This window comes from Podarcis melisellensis (genome assembly GCF_964234715.1).
Source record: "Podarcis melisellensis genome assembly, chromosome: 4".
In the NCBI taxonomy this organism is placed as follows: domain Eukaryota; kingdom Metazoa; phylum Chordata; class Lepidosauria; order Squamata; family Lacertidae; genus Podarcis; species Podarcis melisellensis.
Window position 1 is genome coordinate 99,773,353 of NC_138531.1, and position 22,322 is coordinate 99,795,674.

Below are 22,322 nucleotides of genomic sequence, written 5' to 3' on the forward strand. Positions count from 1 at the left end.
AGCAGGATGGTTGGTCAAAGCGCAATGCTAGTCCTAAAGTTCTCTCAGAATGTCTGTCCGATTCTGAGGATGAGGGAGAGCCAGAGGCTGAACCTGTTGATGAGGACCAGGTCGATGACCAGGATCAAGAACAGGGTTGGGCATCTCCACAGGTTGTTAAAAGAGAGCCCAAGAGTGAGCCTTCGTCTCCTGTTAGCATAATGCAGAAAGCCCGAAGACGCACTAAGTCAGAGGGGGAGTCCTGTGATGTAGAGGACACACTTGCTGGCCCCAGCGGGTCAGAAGAAACACCTGAATTTGTGCTCAGACGGTCCACTCGAGCAACGAAGGGAATTCCACCTGAGAGGTATCAGGCTACCGGTGTGTGGGTTGGTTTCGCACAGTGCGAACCTGGGAGTTTTGAGGAGGTTCAACAGTTGCCTGACAAAGACGCCAGGAAGGGGCGAAAGGCAGTGGGAAAGGGATTGAACTCTCAGAGGTCTGTACATGTATGTTCACAGTTTCCCTCAGGATGCGATACGAGAGGGGGTGTGGAGAGAATCAGAACTTACAGGGTTAAGAAGTTCTGAGTGACGTCTCACATTCCTGAGGCGTGGCCAGTTTTCACAGAGGGGAGTGTTTTCTCTGTGTGTTCAGTTTGTTCTTCCGTTCTCTGACGGTGAACAGCAAAACGTCAGCGCGTTCACCGGGTCTGATCTATGTCTGATTTATGTTGTTTTTCTACACGATTAAAGACTGAGAAGAGATAAGCCAGAACGCTCGTCTGCAGTCTGATTGATCACACACGCACCGCATCAGTTTCTACGCTGCGTTAACTCTGCTACACGTAGCTGACGGTAATCAGAGCTGCACAGAGGAGGTGTGCCGGGCTTAGAAGGCTTCACAACAGCCATAAATTTCATCTAGCTAAGCTACAGGAACACGAGGTTGTTAAAAGTTGCAACCCTAGTGGGCAGCTTGTGGGGCAGATGTGGGTCGGTAGACTGAGGAGCCAGACTTCAGCTCTGGGAAGGAGTGTTGCGAAAGGACCTTGTTGTTGTCCCAGCCTTCATGCTGCAAGAAGGCCACTTTGGAGTGATATAAGACCATAGCGAGAAGCCAAAATCTCCAAAGAGGAAAGTTAAATTTAACGTTAGAAGAAAACGGACATGCGGGGCACTTGAGTGAGGTTGATGTGTGATTTATTTCTCAGAACTGAAGTGTCGATTTGTGCCTGGAGCAGACCAGTGACAAATATATACAGCATTGGAAGACAGCATTGTTCAAAGGCAAATGATGAGATTGGGCAAAGAAACAAGAGATTCAGTAGCGGAAGAGGATGCTGGGTGAGCAGCCGGGAAAGCAGCAGGCAGAGGGAGCGCCTTCCCTTCTCCACCACAGGCTCCTCTGCAATCTTCAGGTATAAGAAATGTTAGCCAGACTCAAGTCCGCAGCAGAGCAACATGCCCTCTGTTGATTGTTGGCTCTCCGTTGACCCCTAAAAGATGAGAAAGGAGGGGTTATCCTGGACTAGGTGGCTTTCTGTCACAGGGGAGTTCCGAGTTCTTTACAACAACAACAACAACAACAACAACAACAACGCATATCTAACTCTTCTTGGGGACGCGGGTGGCGCTGTGGGTTAAACCACAGAGCCTAGGGCTTGCCGATCAGAAGGTCGGCGGTTCGGATCCCCGCAATGGGGTGAGCTCCAGTTGCTCGGTCCCTGCTCCTGCCAACCTAGCAGTTCGAAAGCACATCAAAGTGCAAGTAGATAAATAGGTACCGCTCTGGCGGGAATGTAAATGGCATTTCCGTGCGCTCTGGTTTCGGTCATGGTATTCCATTGCGCCAGAAGCAGTTTAGTCCTGCTGGCCACATGACCCGGAAAGCTGTCTGTGGACAAACACCAGCTCCCTCGGCCTGAAAGCGAGATGAGTGCCGCAACCCCATACAATGGTACCTCGGGTTACAGACGCTTCAGGTTTCAGACTACCCACTAACCCGGAAGTAGTACCTCGGGTTAAGAACGTTGCTTCAGGATGAGAACAGAAATCGCGTGGCGGCAGCAGCGGGAGGCCCCATTAGCTAAAGTGGTGCTTCAGGTTCAGAACAGTTTCAGGTTAAGAACAGACCTCCAGAATTAATTAAATTCTTAACCCGAGGTACCACTGTAGTCGCCTTTGACTGGACTTAACCATCCAGTGGTCCTTTCCCTTTACCTTACGAGGCCCTGAAATTTGCCTGACCTTCCGATGCAAGCCACGATTTGCAGGATACGCAGAAGTCCCTGTGGCCCCCTTCCCCCCCTGCTGCCTTGGTTCCTTCCTGGGTACTGACCTGGGCAGCGTCCTCCGCAAGGTTATAGAGGGATGGTGTGTCAGTCGCTCTGTTCCTCCTCATCGCTGAGCTGCTCCTGGAATGAGGAAAGTGGGCATGAAAATCAAAACACGCCCCCCCCCCCATGTGGGATGCCACACTCCACAACTCCCCATTTCGCCCCTAGTATAGGCTAGGTAGTCCTTCAGCTCGGATGTAGTTTTCACTGTGCCCCCCCCCCCAGCAGACCCATACAAGGGACTGAAAACCACACGCCAGACCTCCAGTAATTTGACTCTGCAAAGTGATGCAAGCCGTGAGAACAGGAAGCTGGACCAGTTGGGCCCTTGGCCTGATCCAGCCGGCGCTTCTTATGTTCTTAAGCCATTGTTTGCCCAGATGCGCCTGAAAGTAGTGATCTGGGAAGGGGGGAGGGACCTGACCTCCAGGGTAATGATGGACAGATGCTGTGTCTCTCCAACTCCCATCACCCCTAGTCAGCAGGATGAGTGGTCAGGGATGATGGGAGTTGTAGTCCTGCAACAGCTGGGACCCCAAGTTTGAGAAACACTGGAAGGGCTTATTCACACATACGTTTTTCATTTTGGCCCTGTGCTTCCCTCGTGGAACAGCCCTCTTTAAAGCTGAATCGGAGCAATTTGGGTTTTCCGCAGATGGAGGTTTGCTCCGATTCAGCTTTAAAGCACTGGTTTTTATAGGGAGAAAGCATGCCTGGCCAGAGAGCTTTGAATCGTGAACTGTGCCTGGAAAAAGCAAAGGGAAGTGTGGCCAGGCCCTTAGTCCGCTCCATCCCTTTTCCGCATATACCCAAACTTAATTCATTGCACCCCACTTCTGCATTTAATGTGCAGCTTAATAATAATCATAAGATTAAGATTTTAACATTTTACATAACAGGAGACCTGGAAAAACACAATTGTCACTTGCTCTGGCTGCACCCAGTGAAAATGGGGCTGGGAATGCCCCCGGGAAGCAACAGGATGTGACCATGTCCCATTGCTCACATGGACACCCTACAGCAAAAAAGACGACTAAACCCATTTGGGGGATATTTTTTGAATTAGGTGGGCGCTGTATGGCAAGGAAAGGGAAGGGGGTAGGTATTTGCCCAGGCAAGTGACAGGGTGCCATCCTATCCAGTCACTTTTGGGGCAGCATTTGTGACCCCCATTTAACAGCGCATGGCAGTAACCAGTATGCAGTCATGGTGTGGTTTTAAAAGAGGATTAGGCAAATTCATGGAGGAGGTGAGGGCTACCAATGGCTCCTAGTCACAGAGGCTCTACTCTGCCTCCACAGTCAGAGGCAGCTATGCTTCTGAACACCACTTGGTGGAAACCACAGGAGAGGAGAGTATTGCTCTAGTGTGGTCCTGCTCCGAGGGTCTTCTGGCGGTTCCCTCCCTGTGAGAAGCCAAGTTACAGGGAACCAGGCAGAGGGCCTTCTCAGTAGTGGCGCCTTCCCTGTGGAACGCCCTCCCACCAGATGTCAAGGAAATAAACAACTAACAAACATTTAGAAGACATCTGAAGGCAGCCCTGTTTAGGGAAGTTTTTAATGTGAGACATTTTAATGTATTCTTAATCTTTGTTGGAAGCCGCCCAGAATGGCTGGGGAAACCCAGCCAGATGGGCGGGGTACAAATTATTATTAATAATAATAATAATAATAATAATAATAATAATAATAATAATTGTGCAGGCGTCAGCAAACTTTTTCAGCAGGGGGCTGGTCCACTGTCCCTCAGACCTTGTGGGGGCCAGACTATACTTTTTTGGGGGGGGGATGAACCAATTCCTATGCCCCACAAATAACCCAGAGATGCATTTTCAATAAAAGGACACATTCTATTCATGTAAAAACACACTGATTCCTGGACCCTCTGCGGGCCGCAGTTAAAAGGCAATTGGGCCAGATCTGGCCCCCGGGTCTTAGTTAGCCTACCCATGCTCTAGTGCTTAGATGCTCTTCCATTATATATTTTTTTAAAAAAAGAAAAGAAAATGGAAAGCCCAGCGAGAAGACCTTCTGCTCTCGAAGCTTCTAGGAACTTACAGTACTTTCCGAAGCAGAATCGATAGGTTTCGGAGATATTCTATCACTGACTAGTCTTCCAAACCTGTTGTGGCGAAACAAGAAGAGTTGAATGGCCATTGTGACTGTTAATCAGTTAATCCCTGCAACAACCCTGTGAGCTCTTTAAGAGACTGGTGACGGACTCCAAGGTCTCCAGTGAGCTTCATGATGGAGTGGGGATTCGAACCCTGATCTCCCACATCCTAGCCCCACACTCTAACCACTACTCCACACTGGCTTCCTAGAGGACTTCTGCTGTGGGGCAGCACTATAAATTAAGTAGGCAAGTAAATGTGGGGACAGCAAAGTGTCACTTAGAGAAGGATCTGAAATATTTTCCTTGAAGATGGAAATTGCTTTTTTTCTGGATTGTTTTATTGGATGCTTTATGCTTTTTTCTTCTTCTTTGAAATATAAGGCAGTACAGAAGTGAAAATAATACTAATAACAACAACAAAACCCCACTGGAAAAAAGGCACCTAGACCAGTGTTTTTCAACCTTTTTTGGGCAAAGCCACACTTGTTTCATGAAAAAAATCACGAGGCACGCCAACATTAGAAAATGTTAAAAAATTTAACTCTGTGCCTATATTGACTATATATAAAGTAATTCTCTTGAATAGGAATCAAATAAACACAAAGAAAGTATTTTATAATTACTTTATTATGAAATAGTAAGTAAACAGAAATATGAAAAATTATAAAATACTTTATTTTTAAATCTTTCCAATTTTTCCCACGGCACACCAGGCAACATCTCACGGCACACTAGTGCCGCGGAACAGTGGTTGAAAAACACTGACCTAGACATTTGTTGTGGCAACCATAACCCAGGTTTAAGGCGCCATTTGGCGACTATCTTACATATCTGAGTTTCTAACATTGGCGGCGCAGACATGTTTTTATCCCATGGAGAAAGAATGGAGGAGGCTTTTCTTACCAGGTCTGTATAGAGTTCCTGAACATTATAACAGTAGCCAGGAAAAGCACACCAATCCCAAGCATAGAGCTCAGCATTACAACTCTCCTAGTGTCTGAGAGAAAGAGGAAGAAGAGAGGGAATTAGTATTCTGCACTTCAGTGCTAAAGGACAGATCACACACACACACACTTAAGCCATCAGCAATCCTGGATCTCCTTCGTGTACTTCCAAAGTGGAAGGGCTCATCCCTCTTCCCTTCCACTTTCTTCCCGGAAAACCCACTCTTTAGCACTTGAAAAGGTAAAGGGACCCCTGACAGTTAGGTCCAGTTGTGGATGACTCTGGGGTTGTGGCGCTCATCTCGCTTTACTGGCCGAGGGAGCTGGCGTTTGTCCGCAGACTGTTTTTCTGGGTAATGTGGCCAGCATGACTAAGCCGCTTCTGGCGAACCAGAGCAGCGCAAGGAAACGCTGTCTACCTTCCCGCCAGAGCGGTCCCTATTTATCTACTTGCACTTTGACGCGCTTTGGAACTGCTAGGTTGGCAGGAGCAGGGACCGAGCAACGGGAGCTCATCCTGTCATGGGGATTCGAACCGCCGACCTTCTGATCGGCAAGTCCTAGGCTAAGTGGTTTGGACCACAGCGCCACCCGTGCCCTCTTTAGCACTTAAAGGGTAAAGGGACCCCTGACCATTAGGTCCAGTCGCAGACGACTCTGGGGTTGCAGTGCTCATCTCGCTTTACTGGTCGAGGGAGCCAGCATACAGCTTCCAGGTCATGTGGCCAGCATGACAAAGCCGCTTCTGGCGAACCAGAGCAGCGCAAGGAAACGCCGCTTACCTTCCCACTGGAGCAGTACCTATTTATCTACTTGCACTGGTGTGCTTTCAAACTGCTAGGTGGGCAGGAGCTGGGACAGAGCAACAGGAGCTCACTCCGTCGTGGGGATTCGAACCGCTGACCTTCTGATTGACAAGCGCAAGAGGCTCAGTGGTTTAGACCACAGCACCACCTGTGCCCTCTTTGGCACTTAAGTTGCAGCAAATGCCATTCCGGAGAAAACCCAATTGACGTTTGCTCTGATTCAGCAGTAAGCTGCATTCACTTGTGCTTTATCTTGTATTTTATTCTGTGAACTGCTCTGATACCTTTGGATGACGAGGGGTATATAAGCCTAACAAATAAAATAAGCTGGGGGGGGGGTGTCTTGGGGGCAAGCGAAAGTGCAGAGGAGCCCACTGTATCACCTGCGAGCGTCTCATGGAGACAACGAATTTCAAAAGCCCCAAGATGGATGGAACATGTTGCATCCAGCAGGACACCAACTGTAATGTAATTTATATAACTGAATGCAAAAAAGGGGGTGTTGTTCCAGTGCACAGGCAAAGCTGCAACTGACCTACGGGCATTTTATTAGGAACCGCAAATCGGCATTTTAGACAAAAAATATATATCAGAGGAATCTGTTTCCTTCGATTCTGAGAGCTGCAGCTTGCGAAAGAGATACCAATGGATCCAGCAATGTTTGCAGAAAGGGAGAACTTCTGGAGAAAGTTTGGGAACCACTCCTTTAGGAATCTAGGATGGGTCTGATGCAAGATGTGTCAGCGGTCCAGAGATTTATTTGGACTGTTCAGGGAAACAGCACAGGTGCGAACCTCTCTGCCGTAAGAGCTGCAGCCAGTCCCTGGGGATGACCACAGGAAGAAGATACTCACTCGATAGTTCCGGAGCGGGACCGCTGTCCAGGCTTCCCCCAAATCCCTTGCCAGCACAATAGGGAGGGGCCCATCCGTAACTGCAGTGGCAATTCTTGTTGCTGTTGCAGAACTGAAATACATCAGGCATTTGAGCAGCAAACAAAGGATTTATTTCCGAGGTGTTTTCCATGTTCTACAGCTCCGACGCAGGAGGCTGCCTTCTCCTGAGTCAGACCGCTGGGTAGCTCAGTATTACCACAGCGATGGGGATCACTGGGGTTTCAGGCAGGGGGCCTCTTCCCCAGCTCTACCTGGGTTTGCCGTTGGGGAATTGGAACCCAGGACCTTCTGCTTGCAAAGCAGCTGCTCTGCCACTTAGCTACAGACCTTCCACAGCATCCTATCTCAGGTGGTGCAATGGGACAGAGTGTCTGGCTGTTGACCGAGGATTCCCTGGTCCTGAATGGGGTAACTGTGCCTCTGAAGGACCAGGTGTGCATTCTGGGAATCATTTTGAACTCACAGCTGCCCATGGAGGCGCAGGTCAGTTCTGTGTCCAGATCAGCTGTTTACCAGCTCCATCTGGTACGCAGGATGAGACCCTCCCTGCCCGCGGACTGTCTCGCCAGAGTGGTGCATGCTCTGGTTATCTCCCGCTTGGACTACTGCAATGCGCTCTCTGTGGGGCTACCTTTGAAGGTGATTCGGAAACAGCCATTAATCCAGGATGTGGCAGCTAGACCTGGTGAGTGGGAGCGGCCGCTGAGACCACATAACACTGGCCTTGAAAGACCTACACTGGCTCCCAGTATGTCTCCGAGCACAATACTAAGTCTTGGGGCTGACGTTGAAAGCCCTAAACAGCCTCGGTCCAGTAGACCTGAAGGAGCGTCTCCACCCCCATCGTTCTGCCCGGACACTGAGGTCCAGCTCTGAGGGCCTTCTGGCGGTTCCCTCACTGCGAGAGGTGAGGTTACAGCCAGGCAGAGGGCCTTGTCACTGGTGGTGTCCACCCTGTGGAACACCATCCCATCAGATATCAAGGAAATAAACAGCTGTCTGACTTTTAGAAGACATCTGAATGCAGCCCTGGTTAGGGAAGTTTTTAATGTTTGATGAATTATTGTATTTTAATATTATGCTGGAAGCCGCGGCGTATAAGTAAATTATTATTATTATTATTATTATTATTATTATTATTATTATTATTATTAGGTTGGTGGTTTGAGCCCACCCAGGGACAGCTGTGGGCATCATTCCTGCATTGCAGGGGGTTGGACAAGATTACCCTCTGGGTGCCTTCCAATTCTATGATTCTATAATCCACTTCACTGCTGTTTGTGAAATTCTGTATCCCAACGCAATACGTTACATTTAAAAATTGTATAATGTATTTACATATGCCTATTTCCCCCTGTTGTTTTAAAAAATGCTTTGTTATTACTTTCGTGCTACATCCTTCCTCCCAAAGAGGCCCAGGGCACCAAGCGCACAAAAACAAGGAAACGATGAAAACATCGAAAAGCAATTCCGCAGAAGCAGGCTGGGAAAGACCACCGCGTAAAACGCTTGTTGGAGGAGGAGGAGGAGGAAGGTCAAAACACAACACTGCTACTGCGATTCTACTTATATATAATGCAATCATCTGCTATGATACCAAACATATGGTATGGGCGCTTTATTTCCTGTAAGCATGAGCATTCAACTTTTAGCCTGCCGCTTCTCAAGACATTACAGCCTTCTTCGTATCTTTACATTTCGGCAGCAAAAAAGAACTAGATATTTCTACATGTAACTTCTGTTTCATGTGCGTTGTAAGAGGGGATCCTGTTGATATTCCTGCCTTGCAGGGGGCAGAGTAAATAACCCTGGGGGTCCCTTCCAATTGTTTGATTCTATGTGTCCCCTGCCCCAAAACTGTTCAGGGGTGTTTTTTTTGTTTGGGTCACGCTTCTCTTTGAATGCCACCCATTGCCTTGGGTAAGGAATCGCCGGTTTGGAAGGCAACTCACAAATGCCATCATCTAACTCTGGAAAGTCAGCTTATTTGGAACGGACTCCCTCCGAAGGTTGTGGACTCTCCTTCCTTGGAGGTTTTTAAGCGGAGGCTAGATGGTCATTGGTGCTCTGGTCCAGGGGGTCACGAAGAGTCGGACACGACTAAACGACTAAACAACAAGGTGGCCATCTGTCATGGATACTTTAGCTGAGATTCCTGCATTGGTTTCCCTTCCAATTCTATGATTCTGTGCTCCTATGATACTTACCCCCTGGTTGTTACATCTTGTGAAATTGCAATCATAATTCAGAACTTTCAGATCAACGCATTCTCTTTTTATGCATATCTAGGAAAAAGGATATTTCAATGTGTTAATAGGCAGCAGGAAAGCCTGATTTCTTCTACTTTTGCAGACATCCAGAAAACTGCTGAGGAGATGCATCCTGTGGCAGATGGTTGTGTTGACATTTCCATTCCACCTTAAGGAACAGGCATGAGATTGTTGTGTGTCTGTTTACATTCCAGCATAGTATGCTGGGAACTTCCGCTTGTGTATAGCTTTTGCTTTTGCTGTTCTCTCTGAGACAACATGAGGGAGAGACGACATGTTTCTTTGTTCTGATTTATGTTTAATAAATCTGTAGTTAAAGTATGACTTCACAAGCCTCAGGCCAATTCTGTGTGCGCAGTACACTCGGCTAATAGCGTGCCCTGGCTTCTGAAGTCCGGGTCGCTGATTTACGTCGGAGCATGGGCCCTCAGACCTTGTGGGGGGCCGGACTATATTTTGGGGGAAAAATATGAACGAATTCCTATACCCCACAAATAACCCAGAGATGCATTTTAAATAAAAGCACACATTCTACACATATAAAAACACCAGGCAGGCCCCACAAATAACCCAGACATGCATTTTAAATAAAAGGACACATTCTGCTCATTTAAAACACGCTGATTCCCGGACTGTCCGCAGGCCAGATTGAGAAGGCGATTGGGCTGGATCCAACCCCTGGCCCTTAGTTTGCCTACCCATGCCCTAAACCCTTCAGCCCTGCTCAGAGGTAACCGACGTCACCTTGTTGTCCCCACACACTGATCCGTCTGCTATCGCTCCAGCGTCATGCATGTCATCCCCTTTGTGGGAAACTATGCCCCAACACAATAGATTGTCCGTGGGAGTCTGAACTACAGATTGTTCGGCTGCAAATCTTGGGATTTTGTTGATATTGATGCACTGGACCCTTCCGCAAAGAACATCTCTGCAATGAAAAGTGAGAAGGGAAAGAGAGAGTACATGCAGCTCCTTCTCCACTCAGAGGGACCGTCCCGGGATGCCTTGTCGCCAAATTCAACCTGGCTTGTTAATCTCACTAAGGGCAAAACACAAACAGTGAACCCCCCCAGGCGGCTGATACATTGGGTATACATAATCAATAATAACATATTCAAATCAACCATATGTACAATTCTGTATACGTTAACACTCCTCCCTCCACAAGGTTTATTTAACTTTTAACATTTTAATTGCCCCTAATTGTTCAAACCTACCCAAATAATTCAATATCTTCTCGAACCAATCCTCTTTCTCACTGACCTTAAACCCTTTCATTTTATGTATCTTCACAGTTAGATATTCTAAAATTATAATATTATTCCATTTTTTCCTCCATTGGTTCAACCCTAGCTCTTCTGCATTTTTCCAATTACTCGCTATAACCTGTCTGGCTGCAGTTACCATCAATTTTACCCATTTACTTTCCTCTTTTGTTTTTAGCTCGGTGCTACTCAGGTTAATAAGAACCACTAATTTAGATATTCTTTTATCAGCTCTTCAGGGACAGCGCTGGCTCTGTACCAGGAGAAATGGACCCTGAACTTTCAAGGTCACCCTAAGGAAAGGGAGCTTTAGGCTGGCTATTTTTACCAAGGCCCAACAAGATATCCCTCCTGCCTCCAGTGTCGATGACGATGATGTGTTTTTAAAGGTTAATGACTTATTTTCAGAATGGTTCCATCTTCATGGTTTAAGTGGAAAAATCCAGTCCCCTTAAGATGGATATATCTGTTGCCAAGAATCTGGGTCCTAAAACTGAGTAAAAACATGAAATTCCAAAAAACGATAAGCAGCTACAGTTAGATTTCTCTAGGAAACTTCCTAAAGGAGTCGTGCCTTAATTTAAGACCACTGGCCACTTGGAGTCAATATTTTCCATGCACCATCTTCCTAGTAACTTCCTCCACCCCTTATTTCATACGCTGTATAACTTAAATGTATGAGTATGCCTTTTTCTTGCTAACTGTATTAAATCCGAGAGGGGATTAAAAAAAGTTCTCATGTATATATTTGTTTTTACCCCTCCTTTTTTCCCCGACAGGGACTCAGGCAGCTAACAGATAAAACTAAGAACAGCTAAAAAAGAATCTTTCAGAAAATAAACTCTGATAAAATGGAAGCTATATGCATATCTGCCACAGCTGCAGCTGCCCACCAAGGAGAACCAGCCAGGAGCTTGCCGAGCTGAGAGGGCGAACACAGCGACTGGCAGGCGACCACCACAGGGGCACAGCAAAGTCTACCTGTTGCCTCGCACGTGACGCCCCCAAGAAGGTTAGGGGGCACAATCCTTGTCTCGCCCTGGGCACTGGCAACACACGCTATGCCACTGATCAATCGCCCCCTTTGCATCGGACTCATCAGGTTGGACCCCTGCCCCCAGGTAGAACCTACTCTTCTTCGCATTTCTTGTACCCAAATTTATTCCTGCCGCAGTTGCCAATCCGATCTCCTCTCACGTTGACTTTTTTGTAGCAACTCAGCGGAGCACTTTTTGCACCTTTGGATTTGGGAGAGAGAGGAGACAGAGAAAAGAGGGGGGGGAAAGGGCATCTGTCAGGAGCAGAGTGTGTGTACGTTCACAAATAAGACAAGGAAAGCATTCCCCACCCCCACCCCATCCAAATAATCTGAATTTATTAAAATGGCTAGCTCTTAAAATGGTTGGCCTCTCTTCTTTCGCATCACATCTCTAGCAGGTAAACGGTGATAGCCAAAAGCAGACCCACCAAAATCAACAAACTTAAGATATTGAAATTTGGGACATAATTGCAGCTTGACCTCCTGAACATCAGATTGAAGTCCCAAACAACCCTGCTTGGGCAATAGCCTCCAACGTAGGGTTGCCATACATCCAGACATAGCCGATATTTGGACCTTGCAAACAGCATCCGGCCGGAAAGTGTAGGGTTTTTTTGGTGAATTTCATTAAAAATAGCTCAAGAACTTTTGAGATTTTGCAGGAAAAGTGCAACAACATTCACCTTCTGAAATATGGCAATGCAGGTGGCGCTGTGGTCTAAACCACTGAGCCTAGGGCTTTCTAATCAGAAGGTTGGGGGTTCGAATCCCTGTGACGGGGTGAGCTTCCATTGCTCGGTCCCTGCTCCTGCCAACCTAGCAGTTCAAAAGCACGTCAAAGTGCAAGTAGATAAATAGGTACCACTCTGGCGGGAAGGTAAACGGCATTTCTGTGAACTGCTCTGGTTCGCCAGAAGTGGCTTAGTCATGCTGGCCACATGACCCAGAAGCTGTACGCCGGCTCCCTCGGCCAGTAAAGCGAGATGAGCACCGCAACCCCAGAGTCGGGGTCCCTAATGGTCAGGGGTCCCTTTACTTTTACCTTTTTACCATGGAAGAGCATTGGTCATCATGTGCATAGGAGGTGCATATGGTTCTATACCACTTGCATGATTTGGGTAAGTTACAACCAGATTCCTTTAAGGACTTGGGTGGAATGTCTCTCTCCCTTCCATAACAATTTAAGAAACTCCAAAGCTCCTCCCCAAAGCATAGCCAAGTTAGCTGAAAGTTCTACTGCGGCAGTTTCCTCCATGCAGCTAGAATAGTATGTGTACAATCTGTGTCATCGCAGCAGCTCAGCCCGTGGCTGAAGGAGCTGGTAAGCACAAAGGCTGTTTCAGTATTTGTTGATTTGTGCACGAGAGGGAAAGATTCGCGAGCAAGAAATTCAGTGTGAGGTTGCCAGAGGGAACCTTATCGATACAGCATTTGTCCCTCCTAGGAGAAGACTCACAAATTCCTGATCACAGAGGTGGAGATGGGGTAGAAGTTCCTTAAAGTCCAGTTCGCCCTTAAATGTGAACCTACCTAAATCACACTTTCTGAAATGAGGGGCAAACAGAAACACAACCATCCATCAAAACACACACCTCTCTGGAGGTTGCAATGCACTTTTCCCACCAAGGAGGAGAAAATGCATGTGCTCTGGCAAAGTGTGCATAAAAATTAGCCAAAATATGCAAAACTGTATTATGCTAAGGGAAATTACTTTGCAAAAATGTATATTAGGAGAAAGTCGCTCTGAAATGCTGATTAAGTTTTGTGAGGACCTGGAAGAAATAATAATAATAACAACAACAATTATTATTATTCTTCACAAGCTGAAGTGGAAATGTGGAGACCCGAAGATTGGAAAACTGAGAAACCAACAAGGCACATTTAGGGACACTCTGTACAGGACGACACAAAGCTGCTAGCTATTTTGTATTAAATCATGCCAGCCTTGCCTTTGCCAAAGATCTCTTCGCACTGCTGGTGAGCATTGAAGCATTTCCCCGAATAGCAGATGTCATTGGTGCCGCACGGCATCCCGTTTTGCTTGTACACATCCGGGGGGCATTTGGAGGAAACCCCATTGCAGTATTCGGGGAAATCACATTCAGAAGCCGCTTCCCTGCATTCTTTCCCTTCGGTGACAATCTGTTGGAAAGAAGAACCAAACCCCACAATGTGGCTGCTTTCTCAGAGGATGCAGAAACATTTATTATTGTTACTATTACTGTTCAAATTATTGACTGCCTACATACAACAGGCTCTGGCTTTGTAACACCACATGGAAATATGCACATAACAGACAAGATGTGGAATAAAATGTTCCTGGCATCTGTCTGCCTTGAGAGACAATGGAGTGCGCCTCGGGAGGGGAAGCCAAACTGCTGGGGAATCACAGCGTCTGCTGTGGCCGCAGAGGCCAGTAACTTGTAGCTGCGGCCTCCCGCTTTGTTTTTGCTGCCTGGGCTGTGTGTCTGGAGGTCCTGGGCTGCCCAGTTGACAAGACCCCCCTGTTCGCTTCGCTGATGGGGTCCAAAGGAAAGCGGACGTTTGGCACCAGCTGGGCAGCAGCTGGGCAGCAGGGGTTGCTGGAAGGAGGCGTACAAGGTGCCATCCAGCTGTCTCAGGGACTCTCAAAGGACCTGTTGATGGCATTTTACCACTGTATTGTGGAGAGTGTATTAACTTATGGTGTGTGTGTGTGGTTTGGGAGCTGCATAGTCAGGGAAAAAACAATGCTGTCCAGGGTTGTAAAGGCTGCGGAGAGAATAATTGGGTGCACTCTTCCCACCTTGGATCAAATCAATGCTTCCAGGTGCCGTAAGAAAGCTGCAGAGATAGCGCAGGATAGTGCACACCCCGGAAATTATCTCTTTCAGCTTCTGCCTTCTGGAAGAAGGTCCAGGGTTATAAAGACTAGGACTAGCCGCTTGAGAAACAATTTCTACCCAAATGCAATTTTGGTTTTAAACGCAGTGTAAGGTAGTCCATAATTAAATACAATATACTCCCATAGGGAGTATCAGAGTTTTTAGGGGGCTAACCAGGCTGGGATAGCAGGCTTGTGGGTTTTTGAATGTCTGGTGTAGATTTTTTCAATTTTGTTGTTCTGTATGGGACAATGACAATAAAGATTATCGTATCGTATCATTCTGGATTTGTGTAGGGTTTGTTCCTTAGCCTTTTCTTCTCCTGACGATGTCCCGCAAGGCAGCGGAGGTTTAGGATCAGAGTTTTCCTTCTTGGCCTTCCTTCCCAGGCGGACGAGCCCCATCTGCCCCCGTCTTCCCTCTTCATCTTGTACAGAAACTGCCTTCTTGGCTGTAGGACCCACTAATGGTCTAGTCCGCTCAATCTGCCAGAGCCCAACTTTGCAAATAAATATAAATAATCATGCAAATAAAAGAAAGTGCATCAGTGTGGGATCTATGCAAACCTGGGTTCTCTAGCTCAGCAAGTTCCTTCCTGGCTGACAGCGTTGGAAAACAAGGCTCTTAAAAATTATATTGCCTACGATGAGCGCATTTTGTCTGTAAAATGGTGCTGTGGTGGATGTAAACACAAAATAAAACGAGGATGGGTAAGTATTGAGGGGTGCTAAAGAAGAAAGGCATAAAAACAGATAATGCAGCGTATGTTTGGCCTTCCCCAACTTGAGATGGAGAAGAAATTCGACCCGAAGAAAGAGACCACATGCATTATCTAATGCAAATAAGCAGCGAAAGGCATCATGAGGTTAAGAGAACTATCTGCACAAGGATGTCACCAAAGCATTTGTTGGAGATTTCGACAGACCCAGAGTAAGGATTTTAAGCACCAAACCAGAGGCTAATGGCAGCTGCTGTGGCAATCTTACCTTGCAGTTGTCACAGCAGAGTCCATGAGTACACACTGCGTTTGGTTTCCGCCTGCAATCCTCTTGGCAGCAATCATTTTTCTGGCACTCCTGTCAGAAAAGATTGTAGGCTAGTTAACAGCTTCTTGGACCTAAAGCACCTTCCAGATCTGTTCCTTTCCTCCTTCTCCTTCGCCACCCCCCCCCCCTGGGAGTGTGAAGGAGCTGTCACTCCCAGTGGGCCACTCGTCATACAACAAGGGGAAGATCTACATTAGACTTTGCAGGATCTGTGCAGTGCTCTTGAATGACAGCGACAAAGGGCAGTTGGTTTTAGCCACAACTTACCTCCAGCCTCTTCAGTTCTTGTACTCTGCTTTCTGATAGCGAAGCAATGTCCCGCAGTTCTTTTAGGTCCTTTTCCAAGAAAAGAAAAAGAAAATTAAAGAGTCTCCCGTTTCACCCACGCTTTCATCCTGCCAGTTTTTAAATACAGTGGTACCTTGGTTCTCAAATGCCTTGGTACTCAAACGCCTTGGTTCCCAAACGCCAAAAACCTGGAAGTCAGTGTTCCGGTTTTCAAATGTTTTTCGGAAGCCGAGCATCCGATGCGGCTGTCGGCTATTGTTTCCGGGGCGCCGGCACCAATCGGAAGCCATGACTTGGTTTTCGAACATTTCAGAAGTCAAACAGACTCCCGGAATGGATTAAGTTCGAGAACCAAGGTATGACTGTATTCTGCGCTTTTGTTTTTTATATTTATTTTGCGTTTTTGTTTTTTAGGCTTTTTTGGTTAATTTGTTCTTGTGACTGTGTGGAACCCAGTTCAGCTGACTGACTGATTGTGTGACTGCAGAAATGGATAAAAGCCCCCCCCCCATACAAAACATGAATATCATCAGTGCAAGTAAGGGGGGGGGAAATAATTTAAATTTTTATCATCTACAATACTGTCTTATTTATTTTATAGTACAGTACATTGATTATTGCTTTCATTTTATGGATCAATGGTCTCGTTGGGTAGTAAAATTCATGTTAAATTGCTGTTTTAGGGGTTGTTTTTAAAAGTCTGGAACGGATTAATCCGTTTTGCATTACTTTCTATAGGAAAGCACGCCTTGGTTTTGGAACGCTTTGGTTTTGGAACGGACTTCCGGAACGGATTAAGTTTGAGAACCAAGGTACCACTCTCTATATTTATTTTTAAAAACCTTGATCATTCTGTACATCGGTTTGTGAAACAGAAAAACAGGAGATACTTGTGATCATTCATCTCGGTTGGTTTGGATAAAGTTTGTAGGGAGATTCTACTACGTTTGCTGTTTAATGGGCATTCATTCTGATTTGTGGATGTGGAGATCATTTTACAAAATTTATTATACTGCTTGATTGTAAATGAACAACTCCTCCTTGCCAAAAATATAAAACGAAGCATTAATATTCCAAAGATGATTAAAATCAACAGTAGCCAAAACGTATTCCAAGTTCTTATCTGCCATCAAGTCACCAGAGGATTCTCAACCAGAGAAGACACATTCAATCTATATGCTCCCCCTGGAATATATTCCAGGATTTGGGATTTTAAAATGGAAATTAAACTGGAGATAATGTGCCTGGGAAGCAAAGTTAAGTTCATGTTTTAACGAAAGGAGTTGTTAATTTGCTAACAAAACAGGATGCAAGAACCTTAGGGCAGATTAAAAAGCAAGGAAACTCCATGCCCGTCAAGGCAGAAAACATATATATTTAATAACACCCTCTGCTCACATATGCTCTAACCTCAGGCCTACCACAGTCACATTCTTCCTCGCCTTCCACCACTCCGTTTCCGCACATCTTTATGTTAAATGTATTATCAGAGTAGCTTTCAAATGAGTCCCTAGGCAGATTCAGCAAACAAAATTTCCCCCGGTTTGCTAGGAATTCGTAATATGCATTTTTGCTGCAGTTACTGAATCGGTGACACCCTCTGCAATAAAAGACAACAAACTGTTAGCAGAACAGCAGTCCTTTTATTTTACTTTTTATTTCCACACTGCTCGTTAACAAACAAAAAGGCTTCCTGGGTGCTTGACAAATGAAAGTTAAAATTGCAGCATGTAAAATGGAACGCGGCCATAAAATCCAAAATGATTAAAAGAGCCTGAGAATAAATCAGGCAACGGAAAAAGAATGGTGCAAAGGGCATAAAAATAACTAAAGCCTGGGGAAATGAAAAGGACACTTGCCTGCTCCTGAAAATACCTTGTTGGGGAGGGAATTCCACAACCTGGGGGCCACCACCGAAAAGGACCCTCGGCCTAGGACCCTCGTACCTACAGGACCGCCTCTCCCAGTATGCCCCATGGAGGACCTTAAGGTCCATAATTAGCAACACCCTGGAGGTCCCGGGCCCTAAGGAAGTCAAATTAGCCTCAACCAGGGCCAGGGCCTTTTCAACACTGGCTCCAGCCTGGTCGAACTCTCTTGTTCTTAAGTTGAACTTTAATCAATTGTTTTTATACCTGGTGTTAGCTGCCTGGAGCCCGGTCTTGTCTTGGCTGGGGAAGGCGGGGTATAAATAATTTTATTATTATTATTATTATTATTATTATTATTATTATTATTATTATTATCTGGTGGAGAAGAGGCTCTGGAGGTGATCTTGAGACTCAAGCAGGTATATACAGTATGGGACAATCCTTCAGGGAATGTGGACCCAAAACGTTCAAGGTTAAGACCAGCTTTGGAAACAGACTGGTGTGATATGATCATATTGGTCAGTCCCAGTTACCAATCAGTTCAACTGAAATCATTGGGTCGTGCTCCCCCCCCCAAATAAATATGTCTGAGGGGGCGTTGACTGGTCAAGTTAAAGGACCCCTGGACATTTACGTCCAGTCTAATTCGGCTATAGGGTGTGGCGCTCGTCTCCGCTTTCTGGCCAAGGGAGCCAGTGTTTGTCTGCCGGCAGCTTTTCAAGGCTGACTGGAGAATATAACCAACAAAGATGCTGTATTTCCAGGGTCAAAACTACAGCGGTCGAAAGAGCGCTGACCCCCTACTTACGCAACAGCTGAATGCATGATGCAGCGGCCACGCTCCGAGATGCAGGTGCAGTCACACCTTCTGCCTTTAAGCTCTGGAAGGTCGTCATGGACAAAGCCAAAGACCGCGTGGCCCAGCTGGTGGGCGGCTGATACGCCGTCATTTGTCAAAGACAAGGATGTCTGTATGCAGGGAAGGAAAAAGAAGGTCAGGGAATTGTGTTGCTATCAAAGGGTTAAAAGAGTAGCAGAAACGCTCTAATCACTGAGCAGCTGGAGGTCATTAGGCTTCCAGGAACATGAGTCTGTATAAATAGTCCCCCTGTTTGTTTGTTCTTTCCCCTTCTCCTTTTGGGTGTGTGTTTTGCTGAGATGTGTGATTCGTCGCCAGGATTGTTTTTTGGTGTTTTGTAAATAAACCTTTTTTTTTGATTTACAAACCGCATGCTCCAGGACTCTTTTTTGGGAAGCTGCTGCCTCTCCTGCCCTTCTTAGCTGCTGCGCGAAATCCTCTGCCGTGGTGAGACTTTTAAAGAAGGAAGTGCACTGGGCATTTACATTAAACTAATTAAAGTTTAATGGGACAGGTTATGGATGTTTGTACGTCAAGAAGGAGATAAGGAGAGCAGTTCAGAGTGATTTATGCAAGGACTGGAGTGAAGACAGAAGCGGTTGCCGACAACGAAAGCCTCCAAAGCAGCTTGAGTCCTGCAACGTGCCTAGAAAAGTTTTAAAGAGGCACTGCGCAGTTTGTACTCGCTGGAAGACGTCTGATTCCTCAAGGAGCCACCTCAGCAGCTGGGAGACGGTCTACAGGTGTGTGAGTATCGTTCCTAAGCCCCAGGGAGGATGGCAGAGTCCCAGGAAAGTTTTACTGTCCCGTTTACGCGACTCAATGGGAAAAATTGGCAAGATTGGAAGGCTAGAGTAAGGGTTTGGTTGCAAGCAAAAGAGTTGTGGAGCTGTACTGAAGCACCGCCTTTACAGGCAGCTGCAGACGCGTCTGCAGAAGCCAAAGCAGCAGCAGCAGCTTCACAGAAACACGACAGGAAAGCCCAAGGTCTACTAGTTTTGGCAGTGGGACCAGAGCAAATGCCTTATGTTTCTGAGTTAAAGAACACGCATGAGGTCTGGACGGTTCTGCAGCGGTTAAATTCCAGAAACACTGCGGGGGCCAAGATCCATGCTACAAGATGTTTGTTTGATTTACGTCTCCAACCGGGAGCGTGTGTGAAAGAACATATTGCCAAAATGGTGTCTGCCTTTAATCAACTAAGACAGCTGGGCATTCCTTTCTCTATGGAGCAGCAGTCATACATATTGTTGTCTTCTCTTGATAAAAGCTATGAGACTCTAGCTCTAACTTTGGAAGCTATGCCTTCAACTGAATTAACCCTTGAATACATTTCTTCTCGGCTTGCGGATGAACAGGATAAAAGGCAAAGAGAAAGAGGTTTGTCTTTAAAGGGGAGTTATGCTGTGCCTAAGAGTGTTGATGCTGAGTTTGAGCACACAGTAAATGCTTTTGCAGCTAGACACTGTTTTCGCTGTGGTTCCCCTTCCCATCTAATCAGGAATTGCACACGTGAACCTGGTCAAGACAGCAACAAGGCCGTTACCCCTAGTTACCAGACAAGGAGTTCCAGGGGACGTCGAAGAAGAGGAGGAGGTCGTGGCTACTCCCACAGCACCCAGCACATGGCTTCAGCAATGGCGTTGATGCAAGGGCGTGGCCAAGGCAGCAATCTACGCTGGTTGATCGACAGTGGTGCATCTCACCACCTGGTGGCGCCATCTAGTGTCCGTTTGCAGAATTGCAGACATTTGCAAACCCCTAAAGTTGTGACAATGGCAGATTCAACTAAACGTTCCTTAGAGACTGTAGGCACAGTGTTCTTGAATTGTTTGCAAACAGAAATTGATGCCTACGTGCTAAAGGGACTGAAGGGATGTATTTTGTCTGTGTCAGAACTTGATAGAAATGGGTTTAAAACTGTGTTTGAAAATGGGGTTTGCACTATTTCAAAGAATAACGTATCTCTTTTGCAGGTGGAAAGCAGAAATGGGTTATATTATTTTGAGACAAGTCCAGATGAAGTTGAACAGGTTCATGCTGGTTGTGTGAACACGCCTACCCATAATTCTTGTGTTCATTTATGGCACCGCCGTTTAGGGCATATTAATTTTCAGTATGTTAAAAGGCAACCTGAATTATCAGAAGGGTGCAAATTGAACAAATGTACTAAGTATTTGGATTGTACTGCATGCAAAAGTGCGAAGGTTCATAGATGCAGCTATCCCAGTTCAGATAGGAAATCTGACAAAGTATTCGAACTTGTGCATATGGACCTATGTGGCCCAATGCCTGTTGCTAGCATGGGAGGTTCAAAGTATGCACTGTGTCTCTCGGATGACAAAACAAAGGTTACATGGTTTTTTCCTCTCAAAACAAAAGCAGATACTGCAGAAACAGTTAAAAATTGGGTTCATGCGGTAGAACTTGAATTCGGTACTAGAGTACTTGCTTTTCAGACAGACAGAGGGTCAGAATTTACCGGGTCTGTGTTGCAGAATTTCTTTAAGAAAAAGGGAATTAAGCATCGTCTGTCTACACCTTATTCCCCCCAAGAAGGAGGCGTGGCCGAACGTAAAAATAGGGTTCTGCAAGAGTTGGCAAACTCTATGTTGTTTGATGCTAAACTTCCTCAGAGTTACTGGGCGGAAGCCTGGCAGGCGGCTACTCATATTCTGAACCGAGTATATAATTCGGTAATTGATACTACGCCTTATTTTGCTTTATATGGGAAGAAGCCCAAAGTTAATTACTTTCGGGTGTTTGGATCTCAAGCCTATGTACTTATCCCAAAAGCGTTAAGGAAAAAGGGAAGTCCAAGGGCTAGGAAACTCATCTTTTGCGGGTACGAACCACATGCCAAATCTTGGAGGTTTGTGGACCCAGATGGGGATACTACAAGAGTGGTCCTCAGTAGGAGCGCTGATTTTTGTGAGCAGTCCGGATGGACTCACTTACACGCTAACCCTGACATTTTGAGAGATGATTTAGGCATTCATGCTGAGAAAGAAAGTCCAGAGAGTGATGAGCCAGAAAGGGATGGTGCACATGGTTCAGATGCAGATTCTGATCAGGCACGAGGTTCTTCTCCTAAGGTAGAAAAGCCAGAATCTAGGAGTGCTCCAACTTCGCCAGTCAGTAGGCCTAGCAGACAGCAAAAGCAAAGCAGGTCACCTGCAACACCAAGCCCAAGGGAGGTATCTAAACGGAGGTCTTTATCCCTAGGGGCGCGTCCAGACATAAAGTCTGAGACAGATTCTGACAGCCAACGGTCAGAGGGGGCACAAGAGGAGCAATTGCGCAGGTCAAGTCGTGCAACGAAGGGCAAGCCGCCAGAGCGGTTTAAGGTGACAAGTGTATACGTAAATATGGCACAGTGTGAGCCAGAAAGCTATATGGAAGTACAACAGCTTCCAAGCTCAGAAGCCGTAAAGTGGCAGGAAGCAATGGAAAAAGAGATGGCTTCAATGAAGTCTCTCGGTGTGTTTACAAGTACAGAGCTTCCGAAAGGGCAACAAGCTGTAGGTTGTCGATGGGTATATCGTTTAAAGCCCACAACTACTGAAGAGTTGCAATATAAAGCCCGACTAGTTGCAAAAGGGTTTTCGCAGCGCAAAGGTGTTCACTATTCTCAAATCTATGCCCCTACTTCAAGATCGGAGTCATTAAGAATGCTTCTAGCCTCTTCAGCTAAGAAGGGAAATAAGCTGTTTCATTTTGATGTCAATGTGGCTTATTTAAA

At 46.3% G+C, this 22,322-nt stretch overlaps 1 protein-coding gene across 2 annotated transcripts in view; it reads right to left on the bottom strand.

Moving 5' to 3' along the window:
* Positions 1-1,164: 1,164 nt before the first annotated feature.
* The window catches only part of LOC309369094 (disintegrin and metalloproteinase domain-containing protein 21-like), a 39,545-nt gene continuing 18,387 nt past the window's right edge, over positions 1,165-22,322 (bottom strand). The window contains exons 11-23 of one of the 2 annotated variants that reach the window (XM_081909746.1): positions 18,530-18,690; positions 17,261-17,450; positions 15,830-15,898; positions 15,503-15,592; positions 13,602-13,794; positions 11,767-11,851; positions 10,093-10,276; positions 9,286-9,363; positions 7,037-7,148; positions 5,336-5,429; positions 4,375-4,438; positions 2,320-2,395; positions 1,165-1,477 (exon numbers count right to left, since the gene is read on the bottom strand). In XM_081909746.1, the coding sequence (XP_081765872.1) occupies positions 2,360-2,395; positions 4,375-4,438; positions 5,336-5,429; positions 7,037-7,148; positions 9,286-9,363; positions 10,093-10,276; positions 11,767-11,851; positions 13,602-13,794; positions 15,503-15,592; positions 15,830-15,898; positions 17,261-17,450; positions 18,530-18,690 (1,356 nt within the window). In that variant the 3' untranslated portion in view covers positions 1,165-1,477; positions 2,320-2,359. Of the gene's footprint in view, positions 1,478-2,319; positions 2,396-4,374; positions 4,439-5,335; positions 5,430-7,036; positions 7,149-9,285; positions 9,364-10,092; positions 10,277-11,745; positions 11,852-13,601; positions 13,795-15,502; positions 15,593-15,829; positions 15,899-17,260; positions 17,451-18,529; positions 18,691-22,322 lie in introns of both variants that reach the window. The other variant, XM_081909745.1, reaches the window with a different exon arrangement.